The sequence below is a fragment of the Osmia lignaria genome, chromosome 3 (genome assembly GCF_051020975.1).
Source record: "Osmia lignaria lignaria isolate PbOS001 chromosome 3, iyOsmLign1, whole genome shotgun sequence".
Classification (NCBI taxonomy): domain Eukaryota; kingdom Metazoa; phylum Arthropoda; class Insecta; order Hymenoptera; family Megachilidae; genus Osmia; species Osmia lignaria.
In genome coordinates, this window is record NC_135034.1 from 3,845,137 (window position 1) to 3,867,301 (window position 22,165).

General features: G+C 34.7%; 1 protein-coding gene across 2 annotated transcripts in view; it reads left to right on the forward strand.

Moving 5' to 3' along the window:
- The window catches only part of Dscam3 (Down syndrome cell adhesion molecule 3), a 280,870-nt gene that overhangs the window by 218,868 nt on the left and 39,837 nt on the right, over positions 1 to 22,165 (forward strand). For both annotated transcript variants that reach the window (XM_034326185.2, XM_034326183.2), the window contains exon 6: positions 13,677 to 13,841. In XM_034326185.2, coding sequence (XP_034182076.1) covers positions 13,677 to 13,841 — 165 coding nt within the window. The remainder of the gene's footprint in view (positions 1 to 13,676; positions 13,842 to 22,165) is intronic.

Here is a 22,165-nt window from a genome sequence, read left to right on the forward strand (position 1 = left end):
AGTTGGTTTAACAGACTTCGCAATAGTTCGGGTGTTCAAAAATCGTTTTCCGGTGCAACAGTTCAAGGTGTGTGCGTTCTACTCTCCTTCCTCCAGAAACCAGTCAAAGGAAATAGCAGCAATAGAAATCGGGTCTCATACACGCAGTTTTCCCACATAATCCGGTGAGTCGTTTCCATTACTCTTCCGGCTATTTTATGAATATTTTACCGAGAAATTTCCAGTAGTCAATTTTGACGTAGTCAATTTTGATTGTAAGAGTCTTCTTCAATTGGAAATTCCTAACTCTAAATTGTATTTTATCACATTTCTAAATTGTATTTTATCACATGTATTTGTTTATTTCCGGCCAGTAATTGTGTGTCTCAAACCTACGTTGTTCATGAGCTAAATCTGCATTCTCATATACTTAATCGCATTATTATATTTCATTATATTTTAATATTTTATACCTACTATCAATATTTTATATGCTTTATGTATTTCAATATTTTATATACTCTTCACATTCCAATATTTTATATATATTTTATACTTCTCAATATTATTTGTATTTCATTATATCTTAATATTTTTATTTTATAATATACCATTTTTTATTCATTTTAATCAAATCTAATTTTCTTTAACATAACCTTTTGTTAGCCTCCTTCATAAACCCTATTACATTAGCGATCTGATGAAAGGGCCCGTATGGGACTAGCGTATCTCCGAACTCACAAACATTTAGTATAATTTCCCGGCTTTACGGCGTCACACGCGCGTTACATTATTGATAGTTGTATTGCTCGACTAATACACTACCACATTTCATACTCTCACACTCATACATCAGCTGACACTTCCACACAGTAGCGCCACAATTACACGCGCGCGCGGGCCGCACGTAACACCTAGTAGAAGAAACGTTTTTTATTTTGCGCCTCCGAAAAGGTTGAAATGTATTTAGTATACTATTTAACGATCAAAGAGATTTTATTAATAGCTGTGGAGTATTGGTGTAAATGAAGTAGAAATTATTTTATACCTTTTAGCGCATTTTGTTAATGTAGCAAGAGGTTTCATTAATAATTGTTACGCAGTTGTATAATCGAAATATAAATTATTTTACACTTCTTAGCGCATTTTGAAGTCGGTTGTATTTTTTGTTAAAAATTATTGTATTATTTTTCTCAATGATCAAGTGCATCCTTTCGATTCGGTATCGAACTTTTTAATTGCATACTATTATAGTATCATGTATTCATGTAACTCGTGGTAGTCGTCTGGCACGTATACTTCCCTGCCAAAGTGGAGAGATCGGGAAAAAAGCATAGTAATTAATGAGCACCGCACTGGGACACGATAATGAGACTTCTGTCTGTGCGTGGCAGCCGGGCAAAGCTTTTTCTCTCTTGTTATTTTGCACTATTTTTATGTTATTAACGCGCTGGAGAACTGGATGAAAAACGCGGCACGTTTTCCACGGAAAAGTATTTTTCATCATTTTTTTAATAATTATTTGCTCGCATTCAGTTTCCTGTTTGTTACTCATTCGAAATCCTCTTCTATCTTATTATATTAATTGCTACAAAATAATTACTACAAAAAATCATCGGTTGATCGATCATGGTAATTTCTATATACTTTTTTAACTCTGAAATATTAATTGTTTAATAATGGAAAAAGAAAGTTGAAAAGTGCTCTTTGTAGTTTCATATTATACTCATCGTCAGTTGTGCAGAAAATTTGTGAAGAACATCCTTTGACAATTTTCTAACACCTAACCACTTTCTATTAGAATAATTGGTAAAAGGCTTATATAATCTCTTTTTACACATTTTGAGCTTTAAATTGATATAAAATAAGAGTTGTTTTAGAAATCTTTTATGTCATGAAATCTTGTCAGACTGTTGATATTACAAAAATTACAGTAACCTAATAGAACAGTGCAATTTATTTAAAGAAATTTCTTTTTCTCGAACGTTGATATAAGTAACTTGAAAACTCATTTATCCATCGATACGAGACGGAAACTTCGCCCCGAAACGGCGTTGCGTGAGCACAATAAACGTCAATTACAGACGGAACGTCGCTGGAGAAACGTGACTGGCCGCGATAAAGGTGGAGAATGTTCCCGAGGATCCCATTATACCGGAAGCGGTTCGCTGCACGGACCGCGTTTTCACCGGGTCATCCCCCGAGTAAATATCTAAGGGAAAATGCCACTGAACGCCGTTAAATTGTATCGGTGGAAGTTCGATCCGAAGCTGAAACGAAAAAAGATAGAAAGAGAAAGAATTTTCTCGCCTGAACGCGGCACGGAAGTTTGCCCGATACTGGCTTTACGTGAGCCACCATTTAAATGGCTGATTTTGAGCCAACCGACACTATTTTCTATCTTGTACAAAACTGCACTGGTTGTTTATAAAAATGTTATACCATAGAAACTAAATTTTTAATATATTTATTTTAAAAAAAGAAAAAAAAGAAATTGGAAAATCTAAGAGAAGTTACAACCCTGGACCCCACTTTACAGGAGGCCTCGTTATAAACCTTTCATTTTCTATTTAAAAAAATATTGAATTAAATTTTTTTTTATTGTTAGCATCTTTATGTACAATTCTATGATGCACAATGCGATGTACAAAACTAAAGGGGCCTTTGGAGATGCGATAACTCCGGGCCACAGAAATTTTAATTCGATCCTGGTTGTTCGCATCTCGCGCTTTTTGCATGTTTCAAAATGCGGGGATAAATGCAGGGACAACGTCACGCTGCGATGTGCAGGCACGAGCGGCGAGTCGGTGGAAGGGACGCACAGTGGTTCGAATGGCTGATTTAGGTGGACAAAAATCATTTTCAAATTAATAAAAACTAATTGTTTTTATGTAATCTAGAATAACCATAGATTAAAATTCTAATATTGTTAGACCTTCCAGCCTTTTCGTAAATGTGTACAGACTAGGCAATGTATTATGTAAGAGCGGACCACTCATTGCTAGTCAATCGAGCGCATTTCCATGGTCGACTGGAATATGTTATAAGTTTGTTAAAATGCACTTAAGTTTCATGTTGATGATGAATGTAGCAGCTGAAAGGGTATATTTCAGTTTTAATCACCCAAAATCATCAATACCTTTCTTGTATTTTTGTAAATCGATCTTCGAATTAGGTTATTATTTCGTATGAAAAATTTTCATAATGTAACGATTCGTCAGTGTAGAAGTATATGCTCCACGTCGTTCCACGCGATGAAAGTTGTACCAATGAAAAGTAGAGATTGTCTGCTTTATTCTAATACCATACTCGACTTGCAAAAATTTGCAAAAGTATGCTAAATGTTAAAATGAAGTTAACGCTGTCGCCCGTGACATATATTGGTGCAACCGATACGCTCGTCAGTTAGTGGTCTTTTTTTTATAATTCACAGTTTCGTTGTTTTTAATTGTGGTTATTATTATCCTGTTTTTTCTCTTGTGCTTATTTACCGTTATTGTTATTGTTGTTATCGCATTATTATCCCTGCGAGGATCCTTATAAATGCCATCTGCATCGTCTTCGCCACAGCGCGGTACCTGTCATAAAGCAATTCAGAATTTCTACGTTTGTAAATGAATTCACTATCCTAAAAAATTCTAAGCTGGCCTGTAAATTAGTTTATGAAACCATAGACTGCGGCACATTGCCTTTCTTCTGCAAATGCTTTGTGACGAGTACCCATGTCTTTTATTCTTGGGTTAGCGTCAATGTTGGATACAGATGTAAGTGACATGCAAAGAGTTGTTAGTACTGCTGCTGATGAAGATGAACAATCAGAATCAACTGAATGTTCTTCGGGTGCTAATGACTCAAGTAGCGAGTAAGTTTAGTTTATATACTTTAAATAGTCATTATTATGTATTATTAAGCATTAAATATTTATTGATTATTATGTATTTTCATATCTACATTTTTTTTATCTCATAGCTACAGTGCAATACCGTAATTTTATTTTTTTTCCTTTAATTAGTCATATTTTTATGTAACACATAAAAATAATAACTTACAACACAAAACAGGATTATTTTCTAAGGATAAGAATCCCAAATAAGCCTAAAAGCATGAAAAAATATTTTTGTCCAGCTAGCACCCTAGTGTTCGAACCACTGTGGGACGGTCCGGGACTGGGCCCACGCATTGAACCGTGATCGGTGCTTTGTGCGGGTTACTATTTCTGATTTTTACGGTGCTTTTGGTTTTGCCGTTGTGTGTTTGTTCAATTGAATTCTGGACTGGTGGTGTTCGTTTGACGGGCGCTATAGCGATCGGGCGTGGGTCCTATTTTGTGATAAGCACCTAGGTGCTGTTTGGGTTATCTGCACGGCCCGGCGATCTCTTGGGAGGTTTTCAGACGGTTAACTGTGTGCAGTTACATATTGGACGGCACAGTTCAGCGATCCGCTGAGCCTGCCCACCTGGCTAGCCATGCAGTTAGTGGCGCGTGTATACGGTCACTTTGTCCTCGTTGGTCGGGACGCCTCCTGTGATCAGGAATATTGTTTGATAAGACCACGACGATCTGCTGCGACGTCACTGAGGCGCCATCCGGTCATGGTTTGGTAAGAGAGCTCTCTTGCGCGCGTTATTATTAATTGTTGGATGATCATTCAATTGCGTTTCATTTTAATCTCTAGTTTTATCTTAAGGTTTATACTTTTATATGTTTTGTTTTGTATTATTTTTATTATATATATATTCATTTAGTATAATTTGTTTGTTGGGACCAGGCCTTTTCCCCACTTTCAACTAGGGTTTTTTACAGCCGGTTCCCGTAGAGTAGAGTCCTTAATATTTTCCATAATAAATTTGTTTTACTATTTAACCTTAATTATCTGGTTTCATTCATTTATTACCGATGACGCCAATTCCACCTCATGTCCATCCTCATTCTATTGATACTCCGAATAGTCGGAACACTGGTTGTAATTGAAAATTGAGTGCTTGACTCCCAGGATGCTCTATTTAGTATTTTATTCTATAAATTAGAATTCTCTTTATAAATTAAATGAATTGAAATATCTAACTTTTAACATATAGTGAACTCTCGTTCTATTGCCACGTGATCGATCTGATCTTTGCACAGATTGTTAACCCTTAGCATATGAAGATGCTACACTTCTGTCTTCCTTTCCTCCTTTCAAATGACACTTTGAAAGCTTGAAAGATTGTCCGCTTCTATAGCCCCTCTCTCGGCAATATAACGAGAGTTTACTCCAGCACATAATACTTTGACTATGCTACAAAATTAGTATCCATTTTGCATACGTTACAGCTAAAAACTTCAATAGAATTTCGAGATCCACTCATTCAATTACGCGATTCATTTCAATCACACGATTCATTGATTCTTTAATACCTAATTACTCGATAATGTTTATAGAACAGTTTGAATACGGTTTAAAGTGCATCATGCAACTCTTTGCTACCCATTGGAGTCACTGACCCATTGGGTCAGTAAATATATTTCGTAAACGAGACTCTAGTAATATTCATTATTGCAACTGGGAGCAAATTGTTCGATAATGATAATTACCGAGAGCACTGTTCATGCAATGCTAAGCATCATTCGTCATTTGTGATACATTGTGTACCAGATACGATCGAATCATAATAATTGTCACTCTTGTTGACGAATAATAATTAATCAGTATCTATATGTTTTGTACATATCAATTTGAATGTTCGTTTGTTGATTTATCATGAATATCGTATAATGTTTGCTTGAAAAGAGTTGGCGGGAATGGTCAAGTTTCATGGGAGAGAACGTATGGTCGGGATTGGTCGGAAAATTCGATTTCTAGATTCAGTATTTCGACTAAAATTGGCTTGAACCGGCTCCTCGTCGGGAAAGTTTCCGGATGACTCGACGAAAAGCAGCAGAAGAATTTCTGTTACCGCTGACGGTCACGACTTACGAACTTCCGGAGAAACTCGTGACGGGGGGGGTCAATCGATACCCGGCCCATCCGTGGGCTCGAGAACTTCTCGAATTTACCGTCCGTACATTCTTTTCCACGACGGAAGTTCCTTCACGTTGATTCCGGTTCGGAATCGAAATTCTGAATGACGCGGTGGAGAAACTTGCTTTAGTATTTTCTACTCTTTCATTTATTTATCTCCTTTACTTTTATTCTGAAATATTTTTTAAAAAGTAATAAATCCGATCATTACCTGACCTGACCCGACCCGAGGTTTGGGTGCCTGAATTTTTGGGTACCCAGACACGTTTAGTATAATTAATAATTAAATCGTGAATATAGAGTAATAGGTAACTTGTAAAATAAAAAAAGGTAAGTAGATTAATTAATGACCAAGTAGGCCATAATTCTTCTTATCGAATAAAATAAAATTGAGCCAATAAATAGGAAACAGTACAATTAAAAACTATCCTTTAATCTCATCAGACATGCAAACAATAACGATCAACTTATCACGGATTCCAAATGAATTTACAAGTAAATACCGGTCCAGTTAGGAGCTCGCGATAACAAGTTTCCCGACTAAAAAACGGGGCGCGACTTTCCTCCCTTCTTAAATGCAATTAGCAGCAGCACTTGAAGGAGAGAAAAAAAAACTTGCACCACGACAGAGTGGAACGTAAACGATCATAGAAGTCGAATCTATGAAATGCGGCTTTAATTAAATCTCGTTACATCGAACTTACCGCGAACTTCTCGCTAACAAGCCGTCCTCCAATCGAAATTCCAATAATCTCGATTCTTTTCTGACGCTCGAAGATGTTCGACTTACTAAAAGCGTTTTACAACAGACTAAACTCATTTTCGACCAAAACGACGGGATGAGGATTAATCAAAATTTCTACCGTTTTATGATTACTAATTAATTATCCCCTGATCAGTGCCGCGACCGTAATTGTCTTATAAGAGGTCAAAATAATCCTCTTCATTTTTTATTATTCTCAAACACGTTTACTACAATTTTCTAAAATATCTCAGTAATTATTAGAAAAAAAAGGGTTGAAACATTTTGAATTTGAATTATAGCCTTTGAACTCTGAAATACCAAGGATGTCAGGTCTGATAAAATAAAAATAGAAACAAGGGTGTTGCAGGTTCACTCTGTAAGAAGCACCTTCTAAGTTGCGCGAAAAGCCAGTCCTCCCGTCGAAAAGTCTGGTGACTCTTTTTCACGACTGTGCTCGCAGTTTCTTGCAGGCTTCAGCACGCTCCGTCAAGGGATGGGATGTTGGTAAAGGGGTGAGAGAGGGTGGCATGGAAAAGGCCCCGTTCATTAAAATGTGTTCCAGCCGGCGGTAATTACGCGTTTAATTATTTAAACGAGTGACCCGGCATTCAGCGAGATTTCATCCCTCCTCTTGCTACCCTTTCACGGTTTTTCCCTTGCAGTCAGATTCTAACGTTTCCGTTTCCATCCCCCCCCCCTATCTCTCTCTCTTTCTCTCGTTCTCACGCATTTCGTACTATCTTCGACTCGCCATCTTCATCCAATTTTCCTCTTCGCGACTTCTGTTGCTGAATGTTCTTTCCATCCGCTCCCTTGTCCCGTAAAACTTGCAACTTCTTTTTTTTCTGCCGCTGCTGCGTCTCTTTTGAAAGCGAGGCTCTTTCAACCACCCTCCTTCCACCGGATGTCCAGTGTTTCTTCGCGTTTCCGTTCTCCATCCTTGTCGCATTCGTCTGGTCGCACGTCTGTCAGCCAGATCTCGAGGAGATACGCTGAATGAAACGGTTAATTGGTCGCGAGAGGACAGAAGGGAACGGTGTACACTTTCGTCGCGCAGTTTGCTTTTCCAGTCGCAGCTTGCTTATCCGCGAGCTAATTGTCTCTGTTTGAAGGCACACTTCCGGATAATGGTGATAAGGTTCGAGGAAGCTCAGCGTTTTTGCGACTCACCACTGATTTCGTTCTTTATTCTTAGGGGTCGGTTTCTGGTATTATTGTTGGGTCTCTTTGAGGGTGAAAATCTTTTGGCTTTGATCGAGTTAAGTGGATTAGGATAGAATTTCTTATACTATTTTTATCAGTCAAGGGGATTCCCCAATTTATATTTAATTCTGCGACTTTAAAAATTATTCTTCCAATATAATGTGAAACTTTATCGCTTAAAAATGGTGAAAAGCTTTCAACTTTAATTAAGTTGATTAGGAGCAAATAACTTCTCATTTTAAATTTCAAAAATTATTAAATTACTCTTATCAGTTAAGTGGATGATTATTTTCTGGAATATTAATTTTTCCTTGGTAAGTTTTATGGTATTCATGATTTAATCATTTTGTTTTATAATATAAAGTATAGAGTGTGATTAGAATAGAATGTCTTCTTTTTTTTTAATTAAAAAAATTATTAGGTTACTTTTGTTAATTAAATGGATGAATCTTTAATAGAATATTAATCCGTACTTGAAACGTTTGATGATATTCCTGTTTTGATTTTCTTTCTTCTAGAAATTCTTTTAAAAATATTTTCCAAAAAAATAAATTGAAACATAAAATCCAAAGCATCAAAGAAACATTGACCAAAGTGCAAAGTATTTGTCTGGAAAAGGAATATTCGATTAGGGAAAGGCAATAGTAGCCTGATTTCCGCTTGCTCTTCTCGATGCAAGGTATCACGAGTGAAAAGCACGAGATACCAAGGCTGGACAAGCTGAAAAGCGACGAAGAATTTATCTGAAATGACATCGGCTCGACCCTCATCTTCGCCAAAGGACTTATTCTCGAGAGGAGCAGCATTGTCTAAAAAAAAAGGGAGAAACTGCTCCCCCTTTTTTCCCGCCACCTTTTCGGAACAGGTTCCATAAGGGATTCTAGGAATACTTCAATGAAGCTACGACACTTTCGATGATGATGTCCTCGTAACAAAAGAGAACCCAGGGAAAAGTGTTTCCTTTCTACAAATTTAGTTTGAAAGGATAATAATAATGAAGTATTTTGTAAAACTTTCTTATAGTGGGGTTGATTTTATCAAAATAGTGGTAGCACTATTCTACATTCTTTTTATATGATTTCTATTATTAAGGTGTTATATTTAAGATTTGAAAATAAATTCTACAATTTTAATCGTTGACAACAGATTTAATTTAATTTTGAATTCTTTTTAATCTTTTTTTTTAAATTTTAAACTGTTCCTTAAATGTAACCTAACACTCTTAAAAGCTATCATAGGTAAAATTTCACTGGAAGCTAATTTCGTCTTATGTTATTTAACCCTTGAATAACAGAGTCTGGATCAATCGAGACCCAAACTGGCAAAACATATACAAGGATATTGATCTAAAGTTCATTTACTGGATGAATAATTTTTAAAGGAACAGTGTAAAATATAGAAAATGAAAATAATATGAAATATCATATCAAATTAAAATTGGGACTTTCTCCATGGTCTGCCGTCCAAGGATTGAAAAACGAAACAATTGCTAATTTCAGATCACATGCGTAGGTAAATTAATTAAACACTCGCGTTGTAGGAATAAATAGTTTATATAATAACTTGTAAAATACAATTAGCTAATGTAATTGTAACTGTTCTAACTTGACTAAGATTGCACCGAACTACGTTGCGGGACGTAAGTAAGAGAACAAACTGTCTCCGCCGGATTAGCTAGACGTTATATAGCCTAGGCAAACCCGGAATATTTCTAGAAAAGAAACAGGAAAATTTTCCCTTAAACGCCTCTAAACACTTTAGTTTTCCCGCGTAGCAACGCGTCGAAGGCTAAAACCTACCGATGTCGCCGAATCCGAATGCACAACGACTTTATTGTCCTTTGTGTTAAAAGGCCATCTGTTTATGCTCGAACCTCGCTTTCTCTTTATGCAGGAGAAAACTTCTTTCTGTTTGCGTCCCTACACTAATATTAATTATTTATATATTTATTCAGATTATCAGAGGTGATATTATTTTATCATAATACTGATAATCCTCTCACATATTTTAACAACTAAATTTATCTAAGGATGATAGTTGATAATAGCCTTTAAGGGTTATTAAAAATAGATATAATTTTCTATTTCAAAATAAAAGATAGTATCAATTCAATAGAAGAAAGTGCCCCGAGGAGCAATTGGACGAATTCTGGCTTCGTCGAGGAGTGAAAATAAGGGTCACAGGATCAGGATATAAAAAGAGAAAGGTAGAAAAGGAGCCACAACAGCTCCTTGGAGACGTCAGAATTAGCAAACCCACCTCGGCGGGGATAGTACGTCCCTATTCTGGTTACGAAACCGGAAAATACCTGGATCACGATCAGATTGCGAAGCAAGAGGATGGCGGATGAAACGAAACGTGCAAACGAGGCCAATACGCGAGGATCTTCAGCGAAGCGAGCAACGATATTTCGAGCGGATTCCCAGCCATCGGGGGGATTAAGTTTCTTTTTCGGTTTCCGACATCAGAAAGACGCGATACGCCGAATCCTTCGGGCTAGATCGCAATACGTTCAACGGGATACCCGCTTCCACTCACAGACATGTATTTTTCTCGGATTTCGAGTGAGATAAAGCTTAGAAAACAAAATGTGGATTTGATTTATTTAAAATTCTACACAAGTTCAATTTCTTTTAAAATTCAATAAATAATGTTCGATGCTGATAGTAGAACTACTTTTTCAACATTTTGATAAGATTTGGATAGGGAATGTCATCTTCATTTTAATTTTCATTTCAAATCTTGAAAATTTTTGCTATCAATCATGAACGGAGTAAGATTTCTGGGGCCCGAGGCTACTAAATCTTCTATGGCTCCTTTGGTTACTATACTTGAAACTTATTCTAAATAAAATTAAATAGAATTGAAACGCAAAGAAAATGAATAACAATAAAAATGAATTTCATATAATATAGTAAGCTCTCAGAAAAGAGTCCCGAGAAAGTGAGGCCCAGATCTCCTTAGACCTCTTCATCCTGGCACTGCTATCAACTTTTATTAAAATATAAAATGAAACGCTTTAAATTAATAATAAAATTCAAAACTTCTACCTTTAATTCACAGGATGAAATCAATCCGAAAATAATGGAAAAAATTTTGTTAATATTATTTAGTGAATATAACAGTGAAATAATTCTGAAATTCATCAACTCCATCATATAAAATTACGAAATGTCAGTCTTTCATTTCAACTATATTCGTAATACAGTAATGCAGTTGAAACAGGACCTGCAAATTTACATGAAATATTAACGTTGAAAATGAAATAAAAAAGATAGCTTCTTGTACGTTCTCAAATATTTAAATTCGTACATTTCGTCCGTCCAAGGGAGGAATTAAATATCTCTTTTGTAAATCATGGATTGGAAGGGGTACGAAGCTACAAACGATGTATTTTTCTATTCAAATGAATCAATTTAAAGCGGAAGAAGCAAAATCTTTCCCGAGTCCATCGATTCGCTCTTATTTTCTGTTCAATTTAGCGACGTTATCGCCCTCGATAACGCTTTCCTTCCACTACCTCATTTCGTTTCACCCCCCTTTACGTTCGACTGCATAGACACTCTTTTTACCTGGCCACCGTAATAGAATAATAACTCAAGATGAAACATCAGCACTTGGAATTTTCTTCTACAAGCCACTCAGTGAAAAGCTCTTTAAATATTTATGCAGATTATACTAAAGGGAGATTGATGTCAGTGTTGGTTTAACAATTTGTAGATTCATTTTTGAAATTAATTTTATATTTACAGTTTGCAATAACTTTTTTTATACTTGCCATTCTCAATTTAAAAAAAATTTTTTTATTTTAGGATTTTAAATAAGAAATTATTACACATTAAAATTAATGATACTAATTGCTAAAATTAATAAATTTTAATTATTAAATATTAGGTATTAACATTTTTAATATTTAATACTAATTGTAATTATTAGAATATGATGAATATTACTGAAATATATAAATATGCAGTTTCAGTTTATTTAAATATTTTTTTCAAACTTGGAATTTTAAATGATAAAAAATAAATTAATAAATTAATAAATCGAATTAAGTGGATTAAGTAGATTAAGTAGGTTAATAGTTTAAGGGATGATTCTTTGATCAAATAGTTCATCTTTACATGATAAATTCAACGTTTTTCATGGTTTAATTATTTTTATTTTCACCGTAAATTTAAAATGTAGTTAGGCTACTTTTGTTAACCCTCGGACCGCGGACCATGGAGAGACCTTATTTAATTTAATGAAGGATTAAAATTAATAAATTTTAATTATAAGATATTAAATATTGAAATTTTTAATATCTGAAAATAATTATAATTAATAAAATTTCAAAAATATTAATGAAATATCTCAAATGCAATACTTCTCTTTTTTTCAACTTTAGGATTTTAAATAATAAATTACTAGACATCCAAATTTTTGATATTAGGAATTAAAATGGATGAACGTTAATTATCAGATCTTAAGATTTTTAATATCTAATAATAAAATTTTTTTACTAAAACACGATAAATATTATGAATAAATATGTTATGTAATAAATGCAAGATGTATTTTAAATTAGCTTGCAGAATACATCCCCAAACATTTCTAGAAGCAATTCTCTTTAAACGAATGCTTGAAAATTCGTTACAATTTACTTTGAGAAAATTGTTTCCATCAGAATGAAATTCCTGAAAATTCACTTTTCTACGGTTCGCTATTGTAAAACATGGGGGAACAATATAAATTCATCCAAGGCAAGATGTTGTCTAATAACCAACGACGTTTACCTGTTACCTCCGGCAGGAATAGAAAAGCGCGTTATTGCGAATTTTCAGGATGTCAGCAGCAGGAAAAGGGGCCGACTTAAACGCGTTACATTTAATACTTAAATTGTGCCTCCGAAATGAGACGCCTAACAGCATGACGCCTGACTTGACAGTGCTATTAAGAGCAATATCGTAGCTACCTGTCAGATCTCGAAATAAATGGAGCAGCGACGGAACTGCTGGAGCTGAAAATGAATTTCCGGATGCCCTGCTAATCTTATCTTTCTGCCGAGGAATTTACCCCAACAAATCTATTTTCTATCTTTTCTTCGAGAAATACATATTCGAATAAAACTCGTTGAAAGGCATAGAAAAAAATTCAGGTAGAATCATTTATGCTTCAAATTCTTATAAAACTCGTAATATTTTTATATGCTGGGTGAGAATAATGTTAACAGTAGCACAACTATAATTCTCCGATAGAGGAATCAAGATATTTTTTTTCATACCTTATTAGTATCGTGATGATATAATAAACTTTTGCTATATTGCCGTGTACAGGGCTAAGGAACATTCTTGGGATTAATAATATAGAAAGAACTCCTTTCGTGTGATATTTTACTTCAAAACCAGAACATGTGTAAAGGGAAATTTGTACAACTGACAATATAAAGAGTGGCGATATAACGAGAGTTTATTCTATTCATTCTATATTATTCTATATTTATTCTATATTAAGTCTAATGTTAGCACAAAATATATGAAAAAATTTAAAATTAGTAATAGTAGTCACCAATATAATTTTTCTTAATTAATTAGATTTATGTGAAATTTAATACTAAAATAATCGGCTTTGGATGCGTATCCATGTCTCCAAGCCATATTTAAAATTCACTTTAGGGGAGAAGGAAGCTGGAAAAAGAATAGTAATGCATCACGGCTGTTGTTTCAAAGTTTACATCTAACCGAGATTTTTCTTTTTGATTTTAGTGCTAACGGTGCCTGGTTACGACGTAAGGGTGAATAGATCTCCGGTGCTGGAGGGGTGTAACGCCGTTCTATCTTGCACAGCACGGGAAGACGTCAAAGAACACTTGACAGTCACCTCCTGGTTCCGGGACGATGCTATTCTTTTACCTGGAACCACGGACACAGGTAAGTCCGTAATAATCTATTTCCACGAAATAGATATTATTGAAATTCTTTGGTAATCATTTTATGAAGTTGTATGCTTTATGAAACAGCAGAAGAAAATGATCGGAATGCCTGTCGTGCTCTTCTCTGTATAAAATATTTCATAAAGCACGCGACAGAATGCCGTTGTCGAGATATTTTCAAGAAACCAACCCCTTTGAAGTGCACTCTTTTCATGTCTGACGAATAGTTGATTTTCTCTACTGAAAGGTGGAATACTTGTTAACTATCAAAACAATTAACCAAGTATATCATAAGTTTCTCTTTAATTTAAAAAAATAACAGAAAACCCCTTAGTTAATGACCTTCTAGTCGACATAATATTAAACTTTTATTAAAAAGAAAAAAATTAACATTGCAAGGAAATTCCAAATTACGAACAAAACATACAGAAAATGGAAAAACAGACGAGTAAATCGTTATAAGATTAAGCAAAGAATCTTATACCTCGATCTGCCGAATTTATCAGGAGTGAAGGGATGATAAATCGCTGCTTTGTGCTATGAAATTCTAAATGGCTGATCGAGACGATCTAAGAAAGCATAAAAACATTCTCTTCGATACGGTGCAACCGGTCCCACGGGTCTAAGAGGGTTGTTCGATGACATTCGATTGTCGTCCCTTGGCTTAGGGATGGGATAGGGAGGTAAAAGAAAGAACGACAAGAAATGGTAACGTTAGAGAAAAAAGAAGGAAAGAAACAAAGAAAACAGAAGAACGTGTTCCCGGGGAAGAAAGAAAAAAGGGGAGTCTGCGATAAAGTTGAAAATATTGAAAGTCAGGGGTGAGGATGAAATAACTGCGTTTAACCGTGGGGTTATTATAAAGTTGTTCGGTCGGTGGACGTGTTTTCAGTGAAGGGGCGAGGGTGAATTCAAAGAAGATTTATTATTTTTGAACGTTCTTTGCTTGCCAATTGGAACTGAACGATTGAACAATTTAATCATTTTAATAATATTTTTTAATAATCCTTTATTCCACTGTGTTGCAAATGTGCTACATAAAATAATAAATAAAGTGAACAAATTTCTGTATAAATGAAGTGATAAAAAATAAAAAATTTATAGCTTGCAGTATAACAAAATTTGCTTTAAATAAGTTTGTAAAGTAAATAAAAATTAAATTATTGTTATTCTTTTGTTATTACTATAACTGAGAGCTCAAAAATGTATTTTTTCAAAATCAAAATTAAGAAAATTACGCAACAAGGGGTTAATAGCGGCCATAATAATGTGATATTAAGAAGGGCAAAAATTAATAACAATTAACAAATACAGAGCACTTTATGTTTTGTGCAGTAAAGAGCTCTTTATTATGTCAGTAATATAAGTATGGCAATGGTCAGACATAGTTACATTAATGATAGACCTGTACTACTGCAGTAATCCCTTATAAATTAAAGAATTACATAGGTAATTTAGGATGAGGTTAAAGATTCAAGAATCCAAGGTTAAGCGGTAAATAATCTGTAATAAATCAATCATAATGCATAACTTCTAGTAGTATAAATGTGGTAATGGTCAGTATTGGCTTTACTAATGATAAACCTATACTACTGTAGTGATTCTGATTTAAAGAATTAAATTGTTCACTTAGAATAGGGTTCAAGATCGAAACTCCAAACTGAACAATAAAGGATGTCTGAACAACAATAATGAACAAATTATAATGCACATCTAGTAGTATAAGCATGACAATGGTCAGACATTTTCATTAATGATAGACTTACACTACTATAAAATAAAAAGAACGTAAGATATGAATATGAATTCAAAAATCTAAATTTAAATAATAAAAGTTCTATAATAAACAATTAAAATATACAAAAATTCAAAATAAAATTCAGAACAAAAATTTAGAAATAAATTTTTTTTAAGTAATTTTACAATAACGTCGCTATTATTATTCTGAATTAAAATTGTTGGTTTTATCAGGGATTTTATCAGGGGTCTCGTTTGATTAATGAGACTTGAGAAGAGTTCTTTAAACGCACTTTATTACTCATGTTGTAAAACGTATTTTGTTAGAACATAACGTATAAAAACAATAGAACAGAGGAAAACTGAGAAAGACGGCGCTGGCAACGCCATACGAAATAAAAGAAAACAATGGCGCCATAAATGAAAAATCAGAAAAGAAAACGAGTGTTGACAATGATATCCAACAAAAATCTTCTAAACATTAAATTAATTACTGATCTCATAAAATATTAAATACTCCAAATTAATAACATACCAAAAAAATCTAAAAATTTTCACATTGGAAACAATCTACTGACACTAAAAAAGCAATAATTCATCGAAACCTGATTAAAGAGTAGGATTCGATGAAGAGGGTAGATAAAAGAAGAAGGAAAATAATAATCATTAGCTCGCGAACCGGAAGGTGTGCTCCTCTTCCATTTAATTTCTGTTCTCGTTCGGTGTAGCACGCGCGGAAGTGGCTTTATACTTTTAATAATGGCCGAGTCTCCCCCGCCGCCGGAAATAGGTGCTCGACCCTTTTCCGGTTTTTCAGGGAGCCGAAGCACACGCGTGCATGCAGCGATTCAGTCAGTGCCTCAGTGACGGTGTCTCGTTTTCGAGCCGCTGAAGCGTTTCTCTTCGGCTTTATGCCTTTGTACAATGCTCTCGTTGTTTTTTCAGCTCGTCCTCCTCCTCGTCGTCGATGTATAGCTCGTCAGCTCATCAGCCCAACGGTTGTTAAGTTCGAATCGACTGTAATTGACAAAGCCACGAACCTCCACACGATCTACCGGATTGTTTCATTTTATGGGACTGTTTGCGGTATTTTTCGTTGTGAAACTTGTCCACTTTTATTTGTTTTTATAAACTCACCGGAGATCAAAGTTCGTTGTTGAAAAAGTATCATAGTTTCTGGTTGAAAGAAAGTAAGAGAGATTTTACCTTGAAGAGAATATCTTTTGTTTTGTACAGGATATAACGTAACTGGTCGTACAACAAGAAAAAAGGAGATTCTACATGAAAAAAGTAAGAAAAAAATGTGAAATATAATTTTTTCCTATGTGACTTTGTTTTTAAGAAAAGCAACTTTGAGGATTAAACTTAAAGGAGCGTTTTATTTAACCCTCGGACGGCGGACCATGGAAAGAGACCCAATTTTAATTTAATTCTGTACTTTTCCAATATTGTTTAAAAGTTATACATTTAACTATAGTTTGTAAATTTAAGTTACGATTGACTCAGGCTCCGCTGTTTAAGGGTTAAAAATAAGTAAACCTTGAGAATTGTATTTCATAGGTTAATTATTAAATTAAAAATTTTAATTTTTTCAAGAGATATACAGATATGACTTTTAACTTTACATTTCTATTTTTAGTGATAGTCTAAAATAAAATATTTTTAAAAATTCGTTATGTACAATACAGTAAATAATTTTTTGAAAATTCGAATAAACATAGAAACGATAGTAATCTTAAAATTTGATAGCAAAATCAAGCCTGGACGAATACAATCCTACAGCAAATCGAATTGTAAACATCGTCGAGTAAAACTTAATCCCCTTGTGAACTGAATTAAAATCGTCATTATCACTGAGCTTAATCCTCATTGATGAATTCAATAATTCGCAGACAATCAAAAATTTTCAATCTCTATGTTCCGCGAAAGACTTTTTAATTTTGATTTATAAAACCAGTCTCACAGAAGTTTGAACGTTTATTTTCAACACGTGAAATTTTCATTGACGGGTTTCGCATAAATAATCCTCACAGAAAGAGGAAGAAAAAGAAGAAGAATAAAAGCGGTCTTCAAACTTCATTTTCCGTGGTGCGAGACTTCAGCAGTACCTTTTCATAAACAGTCCTCGAAATATCCTCAGGGAAAAATTCCTCCGTCCCCTTGCCAGAGGGTTTTTATTCGTAAATTCGAGGCACGCACCACCGATACAAATTAAACAACAAACGAATTGTATTTTTAAGAAACAAAAGTTGAAAAAATACAGAACGATTTAGAATCTCCATAATCACAAATTGCAAATACAAAAATCATAAAACGGAGAGGTATAAATTCACAAAAATTTATGAATTTATATAGACGATAGGAAAATCAGTATACCGACGTAGAATTTTCCACTGGCGAGTAAATATCGTAACATCTGTGTCGAATATAACGTCCAAATCCCATAAGAAATCACAACAAGCTTCAAGAGGGTACACGACAATAACGTCGAAGTCGAAGACCTGACCAACGATCCACTCGAGCGTTTTAATATCGAGAATGGCGAAAACAAACACGGCTATATAGGAAGAAATATGGAAATCCCGTGGAAAACACGCAGGCACACGCTCGGAGACTATCAGTTTGCACAGGAGCGAGCGGGTAGCAATATGCGGTGGTACGCGAATAGCAGCCCCGAAACTGCAAACAGCGCGGCAGCGGACGGTTGCACGACAACAGGGCGAAAGAGGAAAAAATAAAGGGATGTATATGTATATATGAAAGTGGAGACGTGATTTGGAAAACGAATGATTTATTAGGAAATTATACGTGGCTGGTGTTTGAAAAATTTGACGAAAGTATATTGCATTTTTAGATGAAAAGGAAACAAAATTTTCAAAATAAAAAAATGATTAAGTAAAACTGTAGAAAAAAAAAGAAAAAAAAATATACACATCGAATTGAGTATCCTCCTCCTTTTCGAAGTCGGATAAAAAAGGAAGCCAACATCGATTTCTCTGATTTTCTATCATAGTCCTAAAGTTGAGTACACTCCGCGACAAAAAGATAGCTCACTATATGAATATTATGTTTTTTAACCTTTGAAGTAATATATTGTATTAATTTTAACGTTTATGGTGTTCAATAACAATAACAAATTATTTCAATATACTTAAACATATTTATTACACGAGGAAAAGATTTTATTAAACAATATGTATCGAAAAACGAAATGTCGATGCGTCAAAAAGATAACACAAATTCCTTGAAATAACTAAAAAATATGTATTTGTATGAAATAATATTATTTCAATATTTTGTAGCTTCACCTTTTACAGATATAACAGCTAGTAAACGTTTAGGTATAGGTATATTTAAATAATTTTTTAACAAACTTTCTGCTTAATGATGCCCAGTTTCGTTCGATGCAATCTTTTAATTCCTGAAAAGTGCGAAATTTTCTTCCTTCAGCATAGGTATACTGATCTGGCTAAATGTGCCAAGCAATTTTCAATAATATTTAAGTCTGGTGACCTGGCTAACCATTCTAAAACTGGGATATTTTGCTGCCTAAAGTTGCATCATCTTGTTGGAAAATAAAGTTTGTGCCCGTAATTTCTATAGCATGTCTTTTCAACTGTTCGTTGATTAAAGTAATGTAATTTGAATTATCTTATAAACTTAATTGCAGTGTTTCCGTGATACCCAATTCCAGTCCACCCCATTACTCCATCACCTAATTGTCGATGACATAAAATCTGTGTTTCCTTACGCAAATCATGGGAATAATAGCGATAACCATCAAGTCCATCTAATATAAATCTCTTCTCGTCGCTAAAAATAACTCTTCGTCATTTATTCTTCCAATGAACATATTTCTCAGCAAATTGTATTCGAGCATCTTTATGTTGCGTCGTTAGTGATGGTCTACGCATCAATTTTTGGCGTTTTATGTATTTACATTCTTTTATAATACGTTGTACATTACGTATTTTTATATTTACTCTAGCTGCTGCTGCAATTTCTCTTGCGGTAGCAGCAGAATTTGATGCTATTCTTAAAATTGCATTCATATTCTTACCACGACCCATTTTCAAAAATCTCGCAATATTTCGATACTAGAACACGCACAGTATTAAATATTTGCTTATTCGTACAGTATGAATACTTGGTACTAATTGGAGAAGGAAAAATTTGCAAGTGTGCTATCATTTTAACGCAGCGGTCAGCACTAATGTTTACTAAACTTTACTTTGAATCAATATACAAAAGCGAAGTGTTTACCCTGAACACTTGCAATCTATTGTTCACTGAAAACTGGTATATAACACGGGAACTATCGTTATCCAACTATATTTGTGTAAATCAATAAAATTGCACAGTGTACTGTCTTTTTGTCGCGGAATGTACATTACATTTAATTTAATACAAGTTGTTTATTATTGTATAGTATACCTTTATACCTTTTGATATTTTTTATTTACGTATTAATAAAATTATTGCCACTGTGCTCAAATATTTTTCCTTTATTCATTGACGAATCTAAAGTTTAAAGTCTTGAAACATGTTATATTTGATGTACATAAATTTTATCCTTTCGTACAACGATGTGTATTTCGTGTTTATGTGTGACATAAATTTAACGTAGAAGACGCTTACAATTTTAATATGGCGGAGAATAGAATTCGCTGTTTTATAGGCTGATGTTCGTCTTCGCCTCCTGCGTGAGGGCTTCCTCTGGCCGATTCCTCGTCGACTCCTCCACGTCGTTCTCTTACTCGGTTTCTTCTTTCTTGAATTTACGAAAACGATGATACAATAATTTTATAATGTGACTGACAAAATACTTAATACGCGTCATTCCACGTCTCAAGCAAATCTTCCACACGTTTCTTACTCTCGCGGCACAGGATAGGAAAGAACAGTAGGCTCACTCCGTTTCGGCACCTTTGATCTCATGACAAATAGATCGCCATATTGCTAGTTGTGCGCGGGCTCTAATTTGAAAAACACTCGGTACAATCAAAAAGAGATTTCGTAATAGAATACCATAAAAAGACTATTAAATATCTACATTTAATTAAAATACACATTTTATTGAAATCTCTGTACAATACTATTATTATATACAACAATTATTCAATTAATAAAGTCCTAATAAATTATATACAAATGTATAATGTATAGAGCATATCTTAGAAATTAATAAACAACCCATAAAGTGGTAATATTTTGATAAAACAATGATGACAATAATAATAATGTCTATATCTAAAATGTACAAGAAACGTTGGATAAATATCATTTGACAGATATAAAATATAGGGTGTCCCAGAACGCCTGTTACTGCTGTCACTGCTTGCACTTTGGCACCCTTTGAAGGAACAACGGTATCCACCTCTTTCACTCATATTTTATATCTCTGTATAAAATTTACTGAATTTTATCGCAACAAGAATGTTTTAGAAGTAACAGAGGTTAAAATGCAAGAAACTATTATCATATATATTCACAGCCGCCATATTGTTAGTTGTGCGATTCGGTCATGCGCGAGCGACAATTATTGGTACGCTTTTTAGCAGAGTAATCCTACTGTTCTTTCCTATACTATGCTCGCGGCTTGTTAGGCGAGGCCCATCGCGGGGTCCCCCGCTCCAAGATACGAAAGCGACCTCTTGTAACACTCGTTACAGTTTAAAATAACCTAATCGATATTGAAGCCCTTTTTCTATTGTTGGGATTTTCACGAGCGGACGAGAGTACTGTTGCACTTGTTTATTTAACAACGATAATACAGAATAATACATGCAGGGGTCCGCGAGTACAAATGGTACGCGTCACATCGGTTGCTCGCGAAGCGCGCGTGTTCTCGGCCGGCGCCATGTTAGCTCTGCCCGTCGCGCCAGCTCGGCAGCGCGCATCTGGGCGAGTCCCCAACATCTATAATTTTACCAATGATTAAATGTGCAAAAAGAAATATAATGTTTAAAATTCTCTTTCTCCACAATACATAAATATTTCATAAACTGCATAAAACATCGACAAAACGACTAGATTAACCAGCAGATCTCATCTTATCTTGGACATTTATCACGAAAGGTAGCGAATCAAGCAGCAAACAAATCCCGGTAAAAAGATCGTCGAGTGTCTTCTTATTTTTATCTGAAATTTCCAGGAACCAGGTAAACGAGAAGAAGTCAGCAAGTTACATTTAAAAGAAATTACCTTCCTGTCCTTTCCAATATTCGCGCAAAAACCAAAAGGGAATCGAGCCGTCGGAGAAAGTTGCAAATGGCAAGTTGGTCGTATCCGGTGGAGCGGGACAAGAAGTTGTGCAAAAGAAAACAGCAAATGTACTCGGCAAAGACGATTGCCACGGCAAAAGCGTTCTCCGCTCGTAAATAAATGCCGGATGAACGAATTGAAAGAAGCTGAAGGTACAACTTTGAACGGCCAACGAGAGGAAATAAAACTGTAATCATAACGCGAGTTGTAAAAAGGGGACGAAGAGAAAAGATGAGGACCGTGTTGCGTGAGGAGTGTGTACTGACACACTCGCGTTTAAGCGTCGATGAAGCTCGTCTGCTGTGAGATTCCCGGCGAAGT